Source organism: Perca fluviatilis, chromosome 10, assembly GCF_010015445.1.
Source record: "Perca fluviatilis chromosome 10, GENO_Pfluv_1.0, whole genome shotgun sequence".
Lineage (NCBI taxonomy): Eukaryota > Metazoa > Chordata > Actinopteri > Perciformes > Percidae > Perca > Perca fluviatilis.
Window position 1 is genome coordinate 37,246,306 of NC_053121.1, and position 14,452 is coordinate 37,260,757.

General features: G+C 41.0%; 1 protein-coding gene across 1 annotated transcript in view; it reads right to left on the reverse strand.

Moving 5' to 3' along the window:
* The window catches only part of maml1 (mastermind-like transcriptional coactivator 1), a 36,130-nt gene extending 22,539 nt beyond the window's left edge, over window positions 1–13,591 (reverse strand). The window contains 1 exon segment of the mRNA XM_039813570.1: window positions 12,024–13,591. Coding sequence (XP_039669504.1) covers window positions 12,024–12,362 — 339 coding nt within the window. The 5' untranslated portion in view covers window positions 12,363–13,591.
* Window positions 13,592–14,452: the final 861 nt, after the last annotated feature.

The following is a 14,452-nucleotide window of genomic DNA, read 5'->3' on the forward strand; positions in this document are numbered from 1 at the left end:
ATAATAGAATCAGCTGCAGGCCGGGCTTACATAACGCAGATAACAAAAGAGCCTTCTCAGAGCAGTCAGCAGATCGGATCAGTTCGCTCTGCAGGCAGCGCGGCAACAGCCGGGGCTGATGGGAACATTCACAACTGCCTCCGCATCAGCTGACCCTCACACGCTGCCACCGGGAGAGCATCACATGATCTCAAACACCTGTTCAGCCTCCACGGAGAAGAAGGAAGAACCAACAGGTGGATACAGGTGAAGCTCTCGCTGGTGTCTACACAACAGAAGACACAGACCGATGGAAATAACCACCGAACCAATATTCAAAGTGTCTGACTTCAGAGCTGTTTCTGGTTAAACAGAAAAGTCTCAAAGAGGTTTTAAAAAGGTCTCTCTCTGCAGGGATCCTTTCCGTAATGTTGTCACAGACTTGGAGTATTAATCTGAGTCTGACAGGCTCAGATTAATACTCTAATTGTCTGACGACATTATGGAAAGGATTTCTAAGGAGGTCGACCTTTCTGTTAAAGAGTAAGATCCTTTTTTTTTTTAAACATAAACACATCCTCAAAATTGCATTCGCTAAACCCACCAGACTCCATGTAAATAAACAGTCATTTTAGCATCGTAAAACACACTTCATTCAAAGTCGACAAACAAAATAAAACTATGAAAAGCCGTTTTGGGTCGTCTTTCCACTTTTTCCAATCATCACAACTCTAGTTTTGGTTGAAATAAACACATAGTTTACTGATTTACATGTGGAAATACATTGGCACTATACACGCTAAAAGTACTGCTTTTTTAAATGGAGTCTGGTGGGTTTAGCGCTAGCGACGTCAGAGCTGTTTCTGGTTAAACAGAAAGGTCTCAAAGAGGTTTTAAAAGGTCCATCTCTGTAGGGATCCATCCCATAATGTTGTCAGACACTTAGAATATTAATCTGAGTGTCAGCGGCAAAAACAGCACTTTTGTGAAGGTAAATACAAGCTGGACAATTGTCCTAATAACTTACATTGTAGCTTGTTGTACTGTAGCTGATCTTGCTTAATACTGGACCAATGTCAAAGGCTGTTGTTCCCATCAGTCAATTATAGACACAAACACATAGGAACATAGTGTCCAGGGTTGAAAAGAAGAAAAAAAACAAATCGGTAGTTACCCTTTAAGTAAAAACTTCCAACAAACATAAATAAAAGGAATAATAGCTACCCTGCTGCCTCTGTAACAGGATGTTACCGTGAAAGAGACAACGTGTCCTCAAGATAACCAACGAGATTAGTAAGCGTTAATGTTTAAAGACCGAACATTAAAGTGGCATCTGTCCCGAGAGCTGACCGGAGCATCCATACGCTACATGTTTATCTAAAAGGAGGGTGAAGAGTGAAACAAAAAAAACACAACACTAGCTGAAAAAAGGTTTCCGCCTCTCATAGCAGAGCAGCATCAGTGTGGAGAAAGGTGGCGTCTGCCCCAAAATATGCTGAGAATTTCCTGATGAGCTCGGGCTGGTGCCAGAATGGCAACATCAAAACACGCGGATAGACCGAGTCAGGCCGGTCCCATCTAAACTCTGACCACTGAGTTATGAAACTAAAAGGATTTGTTTTATTATTAAATAATAGCAGATCATGTTCAGGGCTAATTTAAATCATTTAAAATTGGAGAAAACTGAGATGTGTTTCTATTGTTTCGGGTAAAATTATGGAACAATGCCAATATATAAATTAAAAACAAATGTGCAACTCGTGGCGACCTCTAGCTCAGCTGGTAAGAGGGTGCGCCCCATGTAGGCCGAGTCCTTTGCAGCTGCCCGGGTTCGAGTCCGACCTGCGGCCCCTTTGCTGCGTAGGGCTGTGCAATTAATCGAAATTTAAAAATCGTGATTATGATTTCTGCTCCCAACGATCACAAAAACACAATAATCGAGAAAAAAAACATTCAGCTCATTACATGTTGCAAATAAACTCTTATTTTCTCTCGTGTTCTGAATGAAAAAATAAAGTTTAAAATAGGAAAAGTTCAGTTGTAGGTGTTTAGTTTTTTACTGTTGATTTATTTAACTTTTTCCACTGTTTTTTTTTTTAAGTTCAATAACTGCAACATCTTTCCAGAAGTCAACGAGGAATCGTGTCAAATTATTGCGATTTCAATATTGACCGAAATAATCGTGATTATGTTATTTTCCATAATCGAGCAGCCCTGTTGCTGCGTCTCTCTCTCTCTCTCTCTCTCTCTCTCTCTCTCTCTCTCAAAAAGGTGGAAATGCCTCCCAAAAATAGGGGTAAGAGGCTGATGCTTGACATGTTTGCCTAAAAGAAATGGCCAACAACGATAAGTGGATAATAAAAATAGTTGCAGATTAATCTGATCATTAGGGCAGCACCTAACGAAGGGAAGGAAATAAGAGGGAAGGAAAGGAGGGTCTAGGAAGGAAAGAAAAGGGATGGAAGGATATTAGGAAGACCGCAGGGAAGGAAAGAAATAGAAGGAATAAGAATAAATAAGATTGACAAAAGGGAAGGAAGGAAAGAAGGATGAAAGGATGGAAGAAAGGACTCAGTTTCCTGTCACAGAGGAGAGTTAACTAGAAAATAGTCACATTTAAAAGCTGGAATCTCACCAGTTTCACGGTTTGTTTTTTACTTAAGAAAATGACTCAAACTGATTAAGGGATTATTTAAATAGTTGGAGATTAATTTAAGAGTTGATGACTCATCGATTCATCTTTCTTTGGAAAGTATCTTCGTGACATACAGTTTCTGCAGAAACTGCAACTTTATAGTTCGTGTTGTCTTCCGGTCGACCTGCAACTTTGGGTTTTTCAGGGTCGAAATTTCAAAATTTTCTTTTTCTACACTTTGACGTTTGTCGATTTTATTCCAATTTTTTTTAATCACTTTTTGGTGTTTTTTTTTTTTTTTATTATGTTTTTGTCAATTTTTTGTCAATTTTTCTGATGTTTGTCACTTTTGGTCATTTTTCAGCATTTAAAAAAAATAATTGTTGATTTTTCTCCAATTTTGTCACATTTTTGGTGTTTTTGTAATTTTTTTCCCACGTTTTTTGTTGCTTTTTCGGATCACTTATTTAAAACAACTTTTTGTCACCTTTGGCGATGTTTTTGATGGTTTTTTGGTCACTTTTTTCAGCATTTAAAAAAGATTTTTGTAGCTTTTTCCAACATTTGTCACTTTTTTCAACGTTCTTTTGTTGTAGTTCTGATGTACAAAGTTTTTGTAAACAGGAGGGTTAAAACTAAAAGCTTCTTTTTTTGGCGTTCATAATTTTTTGAGTATACTTAATTTCCGACATTCTTTGCAATCAAATTTTTTTACACAACTGTGATGACTCCACTTTTTGGCGTTTTTTTATTATTATATTTTTTGTCAAGTTTTTTGTCGCTTTTTCTGATGTTTTTTTCCTCACTTTTAGTCACTTTTTTCCAGCGTTTAAAAAGCGTGTAGATTTTTCCCAATTTTGTCATTTTTTTTCTCCAATTTTGTCACTTTTGTGGCATTTTTGTCAATTTTTTAACACGTTTTTTGAGATAGATAGATCAAGTTTTTGTAAACGGGTCAATTCTTACACGTTCTAAATATCTAAAACTAAAGAACATGCTTTTTTTTTGGGCGTTCATAATTTCTTGAGTATACTTAATTTTATCAATTTCAGACATTGATATTTTTCCGATAACTGTGCTGACTCTTATTTGTTTCTTCTTAGGATTTAACTTCTCAATTCCAAGAAGCATTAGCAACATTTTCTGCTCCGGTAGTGGATGCGGGCGGTGCCTCTGGGGCTTTGCTTTGTTTGTGTTTGGATTTAGGTGATTTAGGTTTAGGCGATTAAGGTGATCTTCTCCCCCCCCCGAGGGAACGACGAAGCAAAGGGAGGAGAAACGGTTCCGCTCAATACATTCAGTTTCAACACATCATCAGGGCGACTCAAAGTTTCCACCACAAGTTCCTAAGAAATACAGAAAATACTTTGGAGAAAGAACAATGGCGTACAAGTAAGAACAAGGGATTTATTGGCTTCCAAATGTCTCCGTTTTAGGAGCTTGGGAAATGCCGAAGTAGTGCTGACGTGAGGCGTAGTAAATGTAGGAAAAATATACCGTAATTCCTCAAATAAAAAACGGAAGTCGGCCTCCGATAGTGGCCGGGGGGCGTGGTCAACACGGACAAATAAATTATTTACAATTTATTTAACCCTCGGGTCAAATTGACCCGTTTACAAATACCGGCTCCAGCATTAGCTTAGCTTAGCACAGATCCTGCAGGTAACTGGTTCCAACTAGCCTACTGCTCCCAATAAGGGACAAAATAACGCCAACATGTTCCTGTTTACATGTTGTGATTTGTAGAGTCACAGCGGGTACAAAAAACAAACCGGGAACTATATTCTCAGGCGGAAGAATATAGTGCTTGGGCGGAGTGATATGCTCGCAGCAAGCCTGTCTGAGAATATAGTTCCCGGTTTGTTTACGGTTAGAAGATGGCTGTGTCTCATGTTACATTGTTTTTTGTACACGCTGTGACTCTACAAATCACAACATGTAAACAGGAACATGTTGGTGTTATTTTGTCTCTTATTCGGAGCAGTAGGCTAGTTGGAACCAGTTACCTGCAGGATCTGTGCTAAGCTAAGCTAATGCTGGAGCCATCAGACAGCCTTACAGCACGCACTGAGATGAGAAGGGTATGTATGGACTAGTCTAACTCTGGGGGTTACGGTGAATAAGATAAAGTCCCAATAAGTCGGCGTGTTCCTTTAACATTTAATTAATTAATTGATGAAATCAGTTGTAAATGACGATGACTGGGAACCAGAATCCAGAAGGAAGAGAGCAGCGAGTGTGCCCCGAGGGAAAGGAAACCGTTTTTAACTCGGCGAGCTTCTGAAACCTGAACCAGCGGTCTGACTTCTCCTCGTTATCACGGCTACAATCCCACGCAGCCGCCACCAGAATCTCACTCCACAAACAGCTTAAATTAAGATTATTAGTGAAGGCCAACGGTGCAGAAATACCGGCTGCCTGTGCGCTGCGATCAAAAGTCATATCCCGATATATTTTGGCGTAAGATCTTTATACGATCGATAGATAGATCGATAGATAGATATTTTTTCCTTAAAGTGAGAGCAAATGTTCAGTCAAAGTCAAAGCCAAATATGACATGTCACAAGTAGTTTCATAGAAACCGGCTATTTCAGTGAACAGTTGCAAAATCAAATCAATAAATAATAAACCTATATCATCACCTGGTTCATGATTTAATGCTCAGCTGTTCAAATAATAAAATGTAAACATAAATACTGTATAACAACAGGAGTACCTTTTTTGAAATCAAAGCTCCATAAGGTGCACATTTAAATAAAAAAAAATATATCTTAAATAAAAAGCCTATGAAATAAAAGAGGCCAATCCAAAAAGGAGTCAGCAGCTTGCTTGGAGCAAGGATCACATTTGAACTATATCGATATATGCAATATGGTCTAATTCCATATCTCATTTAAAAAAAAAATATATATTTTTTATATCGATAGATCGCCCAGCCCTAGCTGTGATTAAAATAACTACAGTCTGAGAAAAATCTACTGACATGAAGGATATTATCAACTCTTAGAGATCCTACAGATTTACAAATGTGAGGGTTAGTGTTCTCTCAATGAAAAGAAAAAGAGAGAAGACTTTGCATCGTAAACTGAACAGCTTCATCGCCGACATGAATTAAACTCAGCATACACTAGCATAACTTTCTGGAATTTTGGGTATTTTTGGATCAAATGATCCCACTAAATGAATAGCAATTATGTTTTTTTTTTTCTTCCAAGGGCATGTTTAGACTACAAAGAAGCGATCGAATGTTGTGGCATTTGAGGCCTATATTGGATAGGACAGCTTAGATATGAGAGGGGAGAGAGAAGGAGACCGAGAGAAAGAGGGGGAAGACGCGCAGCAAAGAGCCGCAGGTTGGAACCAAACCCCCGGCATCGAGGACTGAGCCTCTGTATATGGGCGCGCGCCAGGTTACCTACCCAGGAGCACATTCAACTTTTATCAAAACACACTGACAACTCTCATCCCTCTAAAAACACATTTGCTCGTTGCCTCTCTCCTCCTGGTCCTTCTTTAAACCAATCACAATCGTCTTGTGGGCGGGGCTAAGCTCTGGACGGAGCCACGGCGCCTCTGCTAAATAGCCTCTGGAAGGAACTTGTTTTGGTGGAACAAGTGCACGTTCAAAAGTAGTTTAAGTCGTGCGAGAGAAACCTCCGATTGGACAGATAGTCTAGCTAGCTGTCTGGAGATCTGAGGAGCAGGTAACCATAGTCCTCACCAACCCACCGGAGGTTAGAACCCCAACACAGAGACAGAGGAAGGGGGACGAGACATCCGGACGAATTTCTGGAGCAATCCCAGAAGTGAAACGTCGAGTTGCGTTTCTCCAAAAAGTTGAATCCCAGTCTCACCGTTTCTCTGCAGCACCTCCATTTAAAATGAATATAAAGACATATAGTTTGACTGAGTGCCAAGTATATGAAGTTCATGAACAGTGGTGTAGTCTAATGTATTGTAGTGGGTATATTGTACTGTATATATGGGCCAGGATGGGCCCTTTTGGGGGGGGTGCATATCATATTGGGGGGTCTGGGTCCTCCCCCAGGAAAACTTTGAGCGTCAAAGACTTCATTTCCTGCATTCTGATACACTTTTTTGCACTAATTTACGGTGGAAATCCCTTTATTTAGCCTATGCCAAGAAGAAAAACACAGATGACAATTCAAAATATACCATAATTATAATAGAAAGTATGTTGTAGCGTGTCATTGCACATTTTTTAAGTGGGTATATGGCAATCCTGGAGCTTTCTTAGTGGGTATACTGCGTATACCTGCGCATCACATAGACCACACCACTGGTCATTAACCCACTAAAGCCACAACATACACAGTACATTTGGGAATGTATGACTAGGCATTCATTTTGCAGAACAAAGCCAAGGTGACTGTGTCCAGGAGACACTAAAAGGACTTTGTTGTGGCTAAAAAACAACCGAGTCTGCATATTTAGCATGACAGTGATAAAATAAAAAGGCTTCCAAATATCTTCAGAGTGACTCATGCTGAAAGCTTTTTCTCTCGCTTTGCCACAAAAATCCCAAATATCTAGAATATCTGCGTCAGTTTGATTGCATTCTTACAGCTTGAATGTTTTCTTTCTGCCACTTAAATTCTAGTTTTACAGTTCTGTCGTGACTTTCACTAGGTTTCTACTCTTCTAAACACCGGCTGATTTAATCACAGATAAATCAGTATCACTGCACATTTACACTGATACATCTTGGTTTAAAAAGGAATATCTTCTGCTACGTTTCCCCCTCTCATTCCCCCTGCTCTGGCGTTCTCTCATTCCCCCTGCTCTGGCGTTTCCCCCTCTCATTCCTCCTGCTGTGGCATTTATCCCTCTCATTCCCTTCTGCTCTGGTGTCTCCCCCTCTCATTCCCCCTGCTCTTGTGTTTTTCCCCTCTCATTCCCCCTACTCTGGCGTTCTCTCATTCCCCCTACTCTGGCGTCTTCCCCTCTCATTCCCCCTACTCTGGTGTCTCCTCCTCTCATTCCCCTTGCTCTGGCATTGCCTCCTCTCATTCCCCTTGCTCTGGCATTGCCTCCTCTCATTCCCCCTCTCATTATTTATGCATACTCTGCCCTGCCTTTTCCAACGTTTTAGACACAGATGTGGAAATAGTTATGGCCCAAAATGATGAGGAAATAAACGGATGCAAAACTGCCACAAAGAGACACGACTACAAAGAGACGAGGGCTGCGAGATATGAGGAAAATATGCGATAACGTTGTTGAATATCTTGATAACGATATAACTTTGCGATAAATATTCAGATATTAAAGTGTTCATACAACAAACTGCTCGTTGAGTTTAAAACTAATGAAAGGAAATCATCTCCAACTTTCTTTTATTGAACAAATTGAACATCAAAGGCAGCACTTAAAAAAAAGAAGAAAAAAAAGAATGAAAGCTACATTTTAAAGTGAAGTTTCCTGCTGATATTTTCTGAGCGTCTTTCCCGATATTTCGCAGCCTTTCGCGATGCGTTCAGTGTCCCAGTTGATATCGCGATGACAGTTAAAAAAAAATAAAAAAAAGGTATATTGTGCAGCTCTCAAAGAGACTCACTGAACACCCACAATAACACACATCACGTCTAGGGAAAATTACATTAGTTTTCTATTGAAAAATGTAAAATTTACTTGAGAAAGGGTCGCCTAAAACCCTCCGCAAATACACGCACCTACGTTTTCCACAGAGCATTTAAGGCTAACGGTGCTAATGTAACACACCAGGTTTCCCAACACAATATATATATATATATATAAATATATATATATACTTTTAGATATCAAGAGAAAAGATTAGACATCTCTAAATCGGCCTCTAAACTCTCGTATGAGCCGGTGTTACACGAGAGGGATGACCGTTGTGAAGACATTTAGTTTTGTTTATAGCTTCAATAACTGACATGCCTCGGGAGAGAGAGCCAATCACAGCGCGGCAGCAGCGACATGGAACGTGCCGTCGACACGGTGCATAGAGGCGTTTCCTGACAGCCTTCAGGACACACACACACACACACACACACAACAAACACACACACACACACACACACACACACACACACACACACACACACACACACACACACACACACACACACACACACACACACACACACACACACACACACACACACACACACACACTGATGAGTCAGCTGTGAGGGGGCGGCAGGGGGTTTCTGTTCACACTGAGTCACCTCTCAGGACTCCAGTCAGTGTTTGTGCACACTGACTGAGGGAGAAACAGGGGAGAGTGATATCAGTTAGATTTTAAAAAAGACAGATCAGTTACACAGGACAGGTTAGGCCATGATCACACTTGGCGTCTTTTTTTGGACAAGAAAAAGTTAACTAGGGCGCTTTTGTAGTAAATAACACAGAAAAGCTGGTTCCAATGGGTCTAACGTTAGCGGGTCTCTGACCCACTGCTGCTGGTCTAACGTTAGCGGGTCTCTGACCCACTGCTGCTGGGTCTAACGTTAGCGGGTCTCTGACCCACTCGCTGCTGGGTCTAACGTTGTCTCGACCCACCTTAGCTGCTACGTATATTTTTCTCATGGGCTCTTTGACAAACGCATGGCTAACGTACCCGACGTCATACCAGCATACGTAACGGCTGAGAACACGCCGTGTTCTGACCAGGTTAATATTCCAGGTGGTAACGTAGGTCTACACGGGTTTAATGGCTAGTCCCGGGTTAAAGTTTGTGGTTAAGATGTACACTGTGTGGGTCTAATCTCTCACGGAAGCGGACCACGGGAATCACCACTGTGCTAGCTAGTCAACAGGGGGCCCTCAGAACTCGGAGTTAGGCACCCACGCGCTCAAGTTAGTACCAGTCAACGTTAGTACCTGACCCACGCGCTGGGCCTAAGTAGCGGTCTCACCCACTGCGTGGGTTAACGTTAGCTTGCCTTCCTGACCCACTGCTGCTGGTCTAACTGTCCCTCCTCACTCCCTGCAACTAAGAGAACATCTCCCGAGCTTAGTCGGGTTAGCTCTCCTCCCAGCGAGCTGCCACTGACGCGTATTGTCACTACGACAGCTAACAACAATCGCCAGTTTGTTGTGTACCAATCAAATGACCACGGGAAACAGTTCAATGGCCTTTCTATCCATTTTATTTCTATGGATTTCCGTTTTCTTTTTATGCTCAAAGACGAGCATCCAGTTTGTGCCGGTTAAAAGAAACCACAACCAGAAACACCAACAGCCACAAAACACAAGACGCTGTGCACTTCTACACATTTTTAAAAGTGACGTAAAGAGGCTCTTTCATGTTAAATTATTCACCCGTTTTGCACTTTTGTTGGTGTTTGCACGTATAGGACTGCATCCAATTTCGTTGTACATGTACAATAACAATTGAGACTATTCTTTTCTATTCTAACACTGATTCTGAATCATCACCACTTGCTACAGCAAGACCACTAGAGACTAAAGCCACAATTTGTCTGTCCCTAAGTTATGACATTGTCATTTTATTTTTTTGTTGTCTTTACTTGTCTCTCGTTATTGTTTTGTCTGTTTTCTTAACACTGTTATTTTGGATTTATTGTTTATTTCATATTACTGTTAGATGTGTTGAAATTAATCCAATAATCGATGCATCGAATCGTGGACGATGCATCGATAATCGGCCGGCTCATAATCGATTATTTCTGTTTATAATGTAATGTAGGCCTGACAACATTTCTGTTGACATATTCTGGTATGTTTTGCACATTCAGGAGGTGCCATGTGCTCAGTGCTGTCTAGTTTTATGTATCCAAGTTATTTAGTATTAGAGCACTGCAGAATGTTTGATTTTTGAAGCTCGAAAAGCTACGAATTAAATATCCTACATGGCTTTAATAGAAAACATGTATTTGGCGCATCGTGATATCGAATCGAAGACATGATAATCGTAATCGAATCGGGAGATCAGTGAAGATTCACACCTCTAATTACTGTTCAATATGTTTGTTTGAATACGCACAATTCAACAATTCCACATAAATGTAACTATAATATAAACTTATTGTGGCAATAAAACCTTATTTTTTGGGGCATTTTAGGCATTTATTTTGACAGGACAGCTGGAGACATGAAAGGGAGGGAGAGAGAGAGACAGAGAGAGAGAGACAGAGACAGAGAGAGAGAGACAGAGAGAGAGAGACAGAGACAGAGAGAGAGAGAGACAGAGAGAGAGACAGAGAGAGAGAGAGAGAGAGAGAGAGAGAGAGCCATGCAGGTCGGAGTCGAACCCGCAGCTGCTGGGTTCGAGGAGTAAACATCTATATATGGGCGCACGCTCTACCAACTGAGCTACCCGGGCTTTTCTGATTCTACAGTTGCCTGTATAAGATCCAAACCATAGCTAACTAATTGCTGTTCTTCCTGATTTTGTACTGAGTTTGTATTTGTACATTTAAATCTGAATCTGATCCGTAAACGCCAAATAAACGACCACTCTGAGCACCGCCCGAAGACTTCCCCAAACGCTGTTTAAGGATGAATGTTTTTTTGTCTTTACTTTCTCTTATATATTTTTTTATAGTGAAATGTATTAATTTACCCGTTTTTCACTTTTGCTGATGTTTTGTACTGATAAAGAATGCATCCAATTTCTTTGTACACGACTGATTAAACTGACACTGATTGAAACAATCTGAATCCAATCTGTGAATGCAAGATAAAACTGCCACTCTGTGGCTGTCCCAAATGTGGTTTAAGGATGAAATCGTGCAGTGAATGTCTTCTATGTCTACTTTCATTTAATCTCTTTTTTTTTTTTTTATAGTGACTTTTAGAAAAAAAACTAACTTAATCCAATATATGAAAGCCAAATAAACTGCCTCTTTGAGCACTGCCTGAAGCCGCTTGAACTGTCCCAAATGCAGTTTAAGGATGAAACATTGTGTTTGGGTATTTGTTTCTTTTATATATTTTTATAGTGACATTAAGAGACTCTTTGAAATGTATTTATCCACCGGTTTTTCACTTCTGCTGATGTTTTGCACTGTGTTTTGTACATGAATATACTGATCTTGCGCTATCCCTTCCCTCTTTTCAATTGTGATTGTATACTTTTTGTAAATTTCTAAATTCTATTGTATTGTTACTGTATACTTAACAGTATTTTTTTTTATATTTCTTACTGTCCTGTTTTTATTCTTATATGTTAAGTGAGTGTTGTACTTTGAGAGCAAAGATTAACCAGAGTCAAATCCTGTGTTTGTTTGCGCAAACCTGGCCAATAAAGCTGATTCTGATGACTGATTAAAACTAATAAACAAAGCAAAATAAACTGCCTCTCTGAGCGACCACCTGCCAGAAGCTGCCCCTAAAAGCTTCACCAGTCTAGTGTGTCTGTGCTCTAACAACCAGTCTGTGTGCAGCGTTTACTCACCGCTATCAGGGTGCTGTTCCGGCTCTGCTCTGCCGCGGTGCCTCCTCCGCTCTCCCCGAGATCTGCGCTGCCTCCGCCGGCGCCACCGGGCACTCTCTGCCCGGCCTGGTCGCCGCTACTGGGCTGGGGCTGCCGGTGCTTGTTGGACCGCTTAGCTTTGGCCTGCAGGCAGCGCTGGTGCAGGGCGAAGGTCTGCTGCCTCTCCAGCTCCAGCCGCTCCAGCGTCGCGTTCTCGTAGCGGCTCTCGCAGCTGTTGTGATGCTGCCGGAAGAGCTCGATCCTCCGGCGGAGCCTCTCCATCACCGCGCTGTGTCGCGGTGTAACAAAATCCGCCATCATCAATAAAGACTTGTTAAAAAAAAAAAAAAAAAAAACTCCCGGCTCAGGTTTCGTCCATAAAATGCTGAATTTGCCTTTTTTTTTTTGTTTCTCACTCTGGGCGTCTATATACCCCCCTTCGCCCTTTACAAAGACTCATGTGCTGGCTCCATGGAGGCGACCTTTGTCTTGCTAATGGCCTTCAGTCACAGCGGCACTCACTGCCGAAGAAAATTACAGGTTTGTGGGTGCAATACCATTCAGCCTCCTGATTTTACTCACTGTATATTATAAATCGCGTTATACACAACAGCTCTTTTAACTTACTGTGTAAAAAAACAGAGCTAATAGAGTCCTGTTAGAGCCGGAGTTTAACCCCAAAACCCCTCTGATTTATCCCTGAGACAAACCCAAGTAAATACATAATTTACCTTTCAAATCAATGAACCAGTGTGCCGTTGGTCGCGTCTCGCTATCGCACCAACTGCCGTTGAGCTAAGTTAAGTTAGCAACATTCCTGCACTCAAAAAATCAAAGTTGGAGCGTCGAAAATCCCTTTAATAACAATTAAAATCGGGTTGTTTTTGGAGCTAGCTCGCGTAGGCCTCTGTCTTTACTTCCATGTATTTGTTACGGATAAGGTTACCCTCCGTGGGAGCATCATAACGGGTCTCCAACTTGTCTGAAACTTTATTTCTGCTCGAGTATTAAGTAGTTAGCTCGGGGCTAGCTAGTTAGCTGACTAGCGCTGGCTAACAACTTCACAAACTTGGCAGCCGTTACTCGGCTAATAACCCCATTATTGTATCCAACACTACGAGAAAACAAACGACAAGACTTTCCAGATAATTTAAGTGTATTTAAGTTTTAAATTCACTTACTGTGAAAGTGTTGCTGTCCGCTCCTTCCTACAGCATCTGTCTACAAACAGCTGATCCTCCGCCTCCTTGTAGCCGTTAGCCGCTAGCTGCTAACACTACCGTTGGGCTAACGTTAGCTCGACTAGCAGGCTAGGTAGCTAGCCTGAAACGCTTAAATAAAGCATCATACTTTATTTATTCCTCCCGAGGTTCCCGGCGCGGGTATTCCTCCCCACTTGGTCGAGCCCGAGTCGGGATATGTACGGTTTTTAGCGCGGATTCGTCCAGTTAGAACGGGCTAACTGTCCCTTCTGTGCTGTTTCTATTGTTTTTCAGCGGACAGGCAGGGCTACTCCGCCATCTTTGAAACTTTCTCTTTTTTACCATCAGCGACAGGAGGAATGTCCCTGCTCCCGCCTCGCCGATGATTGACAGCCCAGACAGCCAATAGAGAGGGAGGAAAACTTGACGACGCGCTACAGGGAAATAATGAGAGTAAATACGCCAAAAATAAGCAGAGGTGGAAATAAGTACTAATACCACATTGTTAGGTACTCCACTACAAGTAAAAGTCATACATTGAATGTAATTAGCAAAATGTACTTAAAGTGCTTTAAAGGGATAGTTTGGATTTATGAAAGGTAACTGAAGCAGTTTCCTATGCTGGCTTTAAAGCAACCAGACTCCATTGACAAAACTAGTAATTTAACCTTATTGAACACGGGAGCTGCTGATCTACAGTTTCCTTGAATGATTAGTTGGTTTGTGTTATTGTGTGACTTTGGTGTTTTATAAAGGCTTAGGAAACAAAAATTAAATAAACTTAAACGATGGAGGCAGCAGTAGGCCAGCAACTCCTGTGTTATTGCAGTTAAATTACTGTTTTTGTCAATGGAGTCTGGTGGCTTTGAAGAGAGCAGAGATAACTGCTTCAGTTCCACCCATATTCTAAATATACCATATAAAAACTTTTATTAGATGCCTCAAATACATCCTACCTCATACAACCCCAATTTAAAAAATAAATAAATCCAAAATATCCCTTTAAAATGCAATATGTTGACATGCTTTTAATTTTGTGTGAGGAAACCACTTAAAAAAATCCGAATTTTTTATTTTTTTTTTACCCTAAATATGCTTCAAGCGAGTTCTAGAGATCAATCGGATTGAGTACAACTAAAGATATCCCAACTTAAAACAGTTTTTTGGTTAATTATGCAAGTCTAAACGCTCACCTGCAGTCAAATCTAA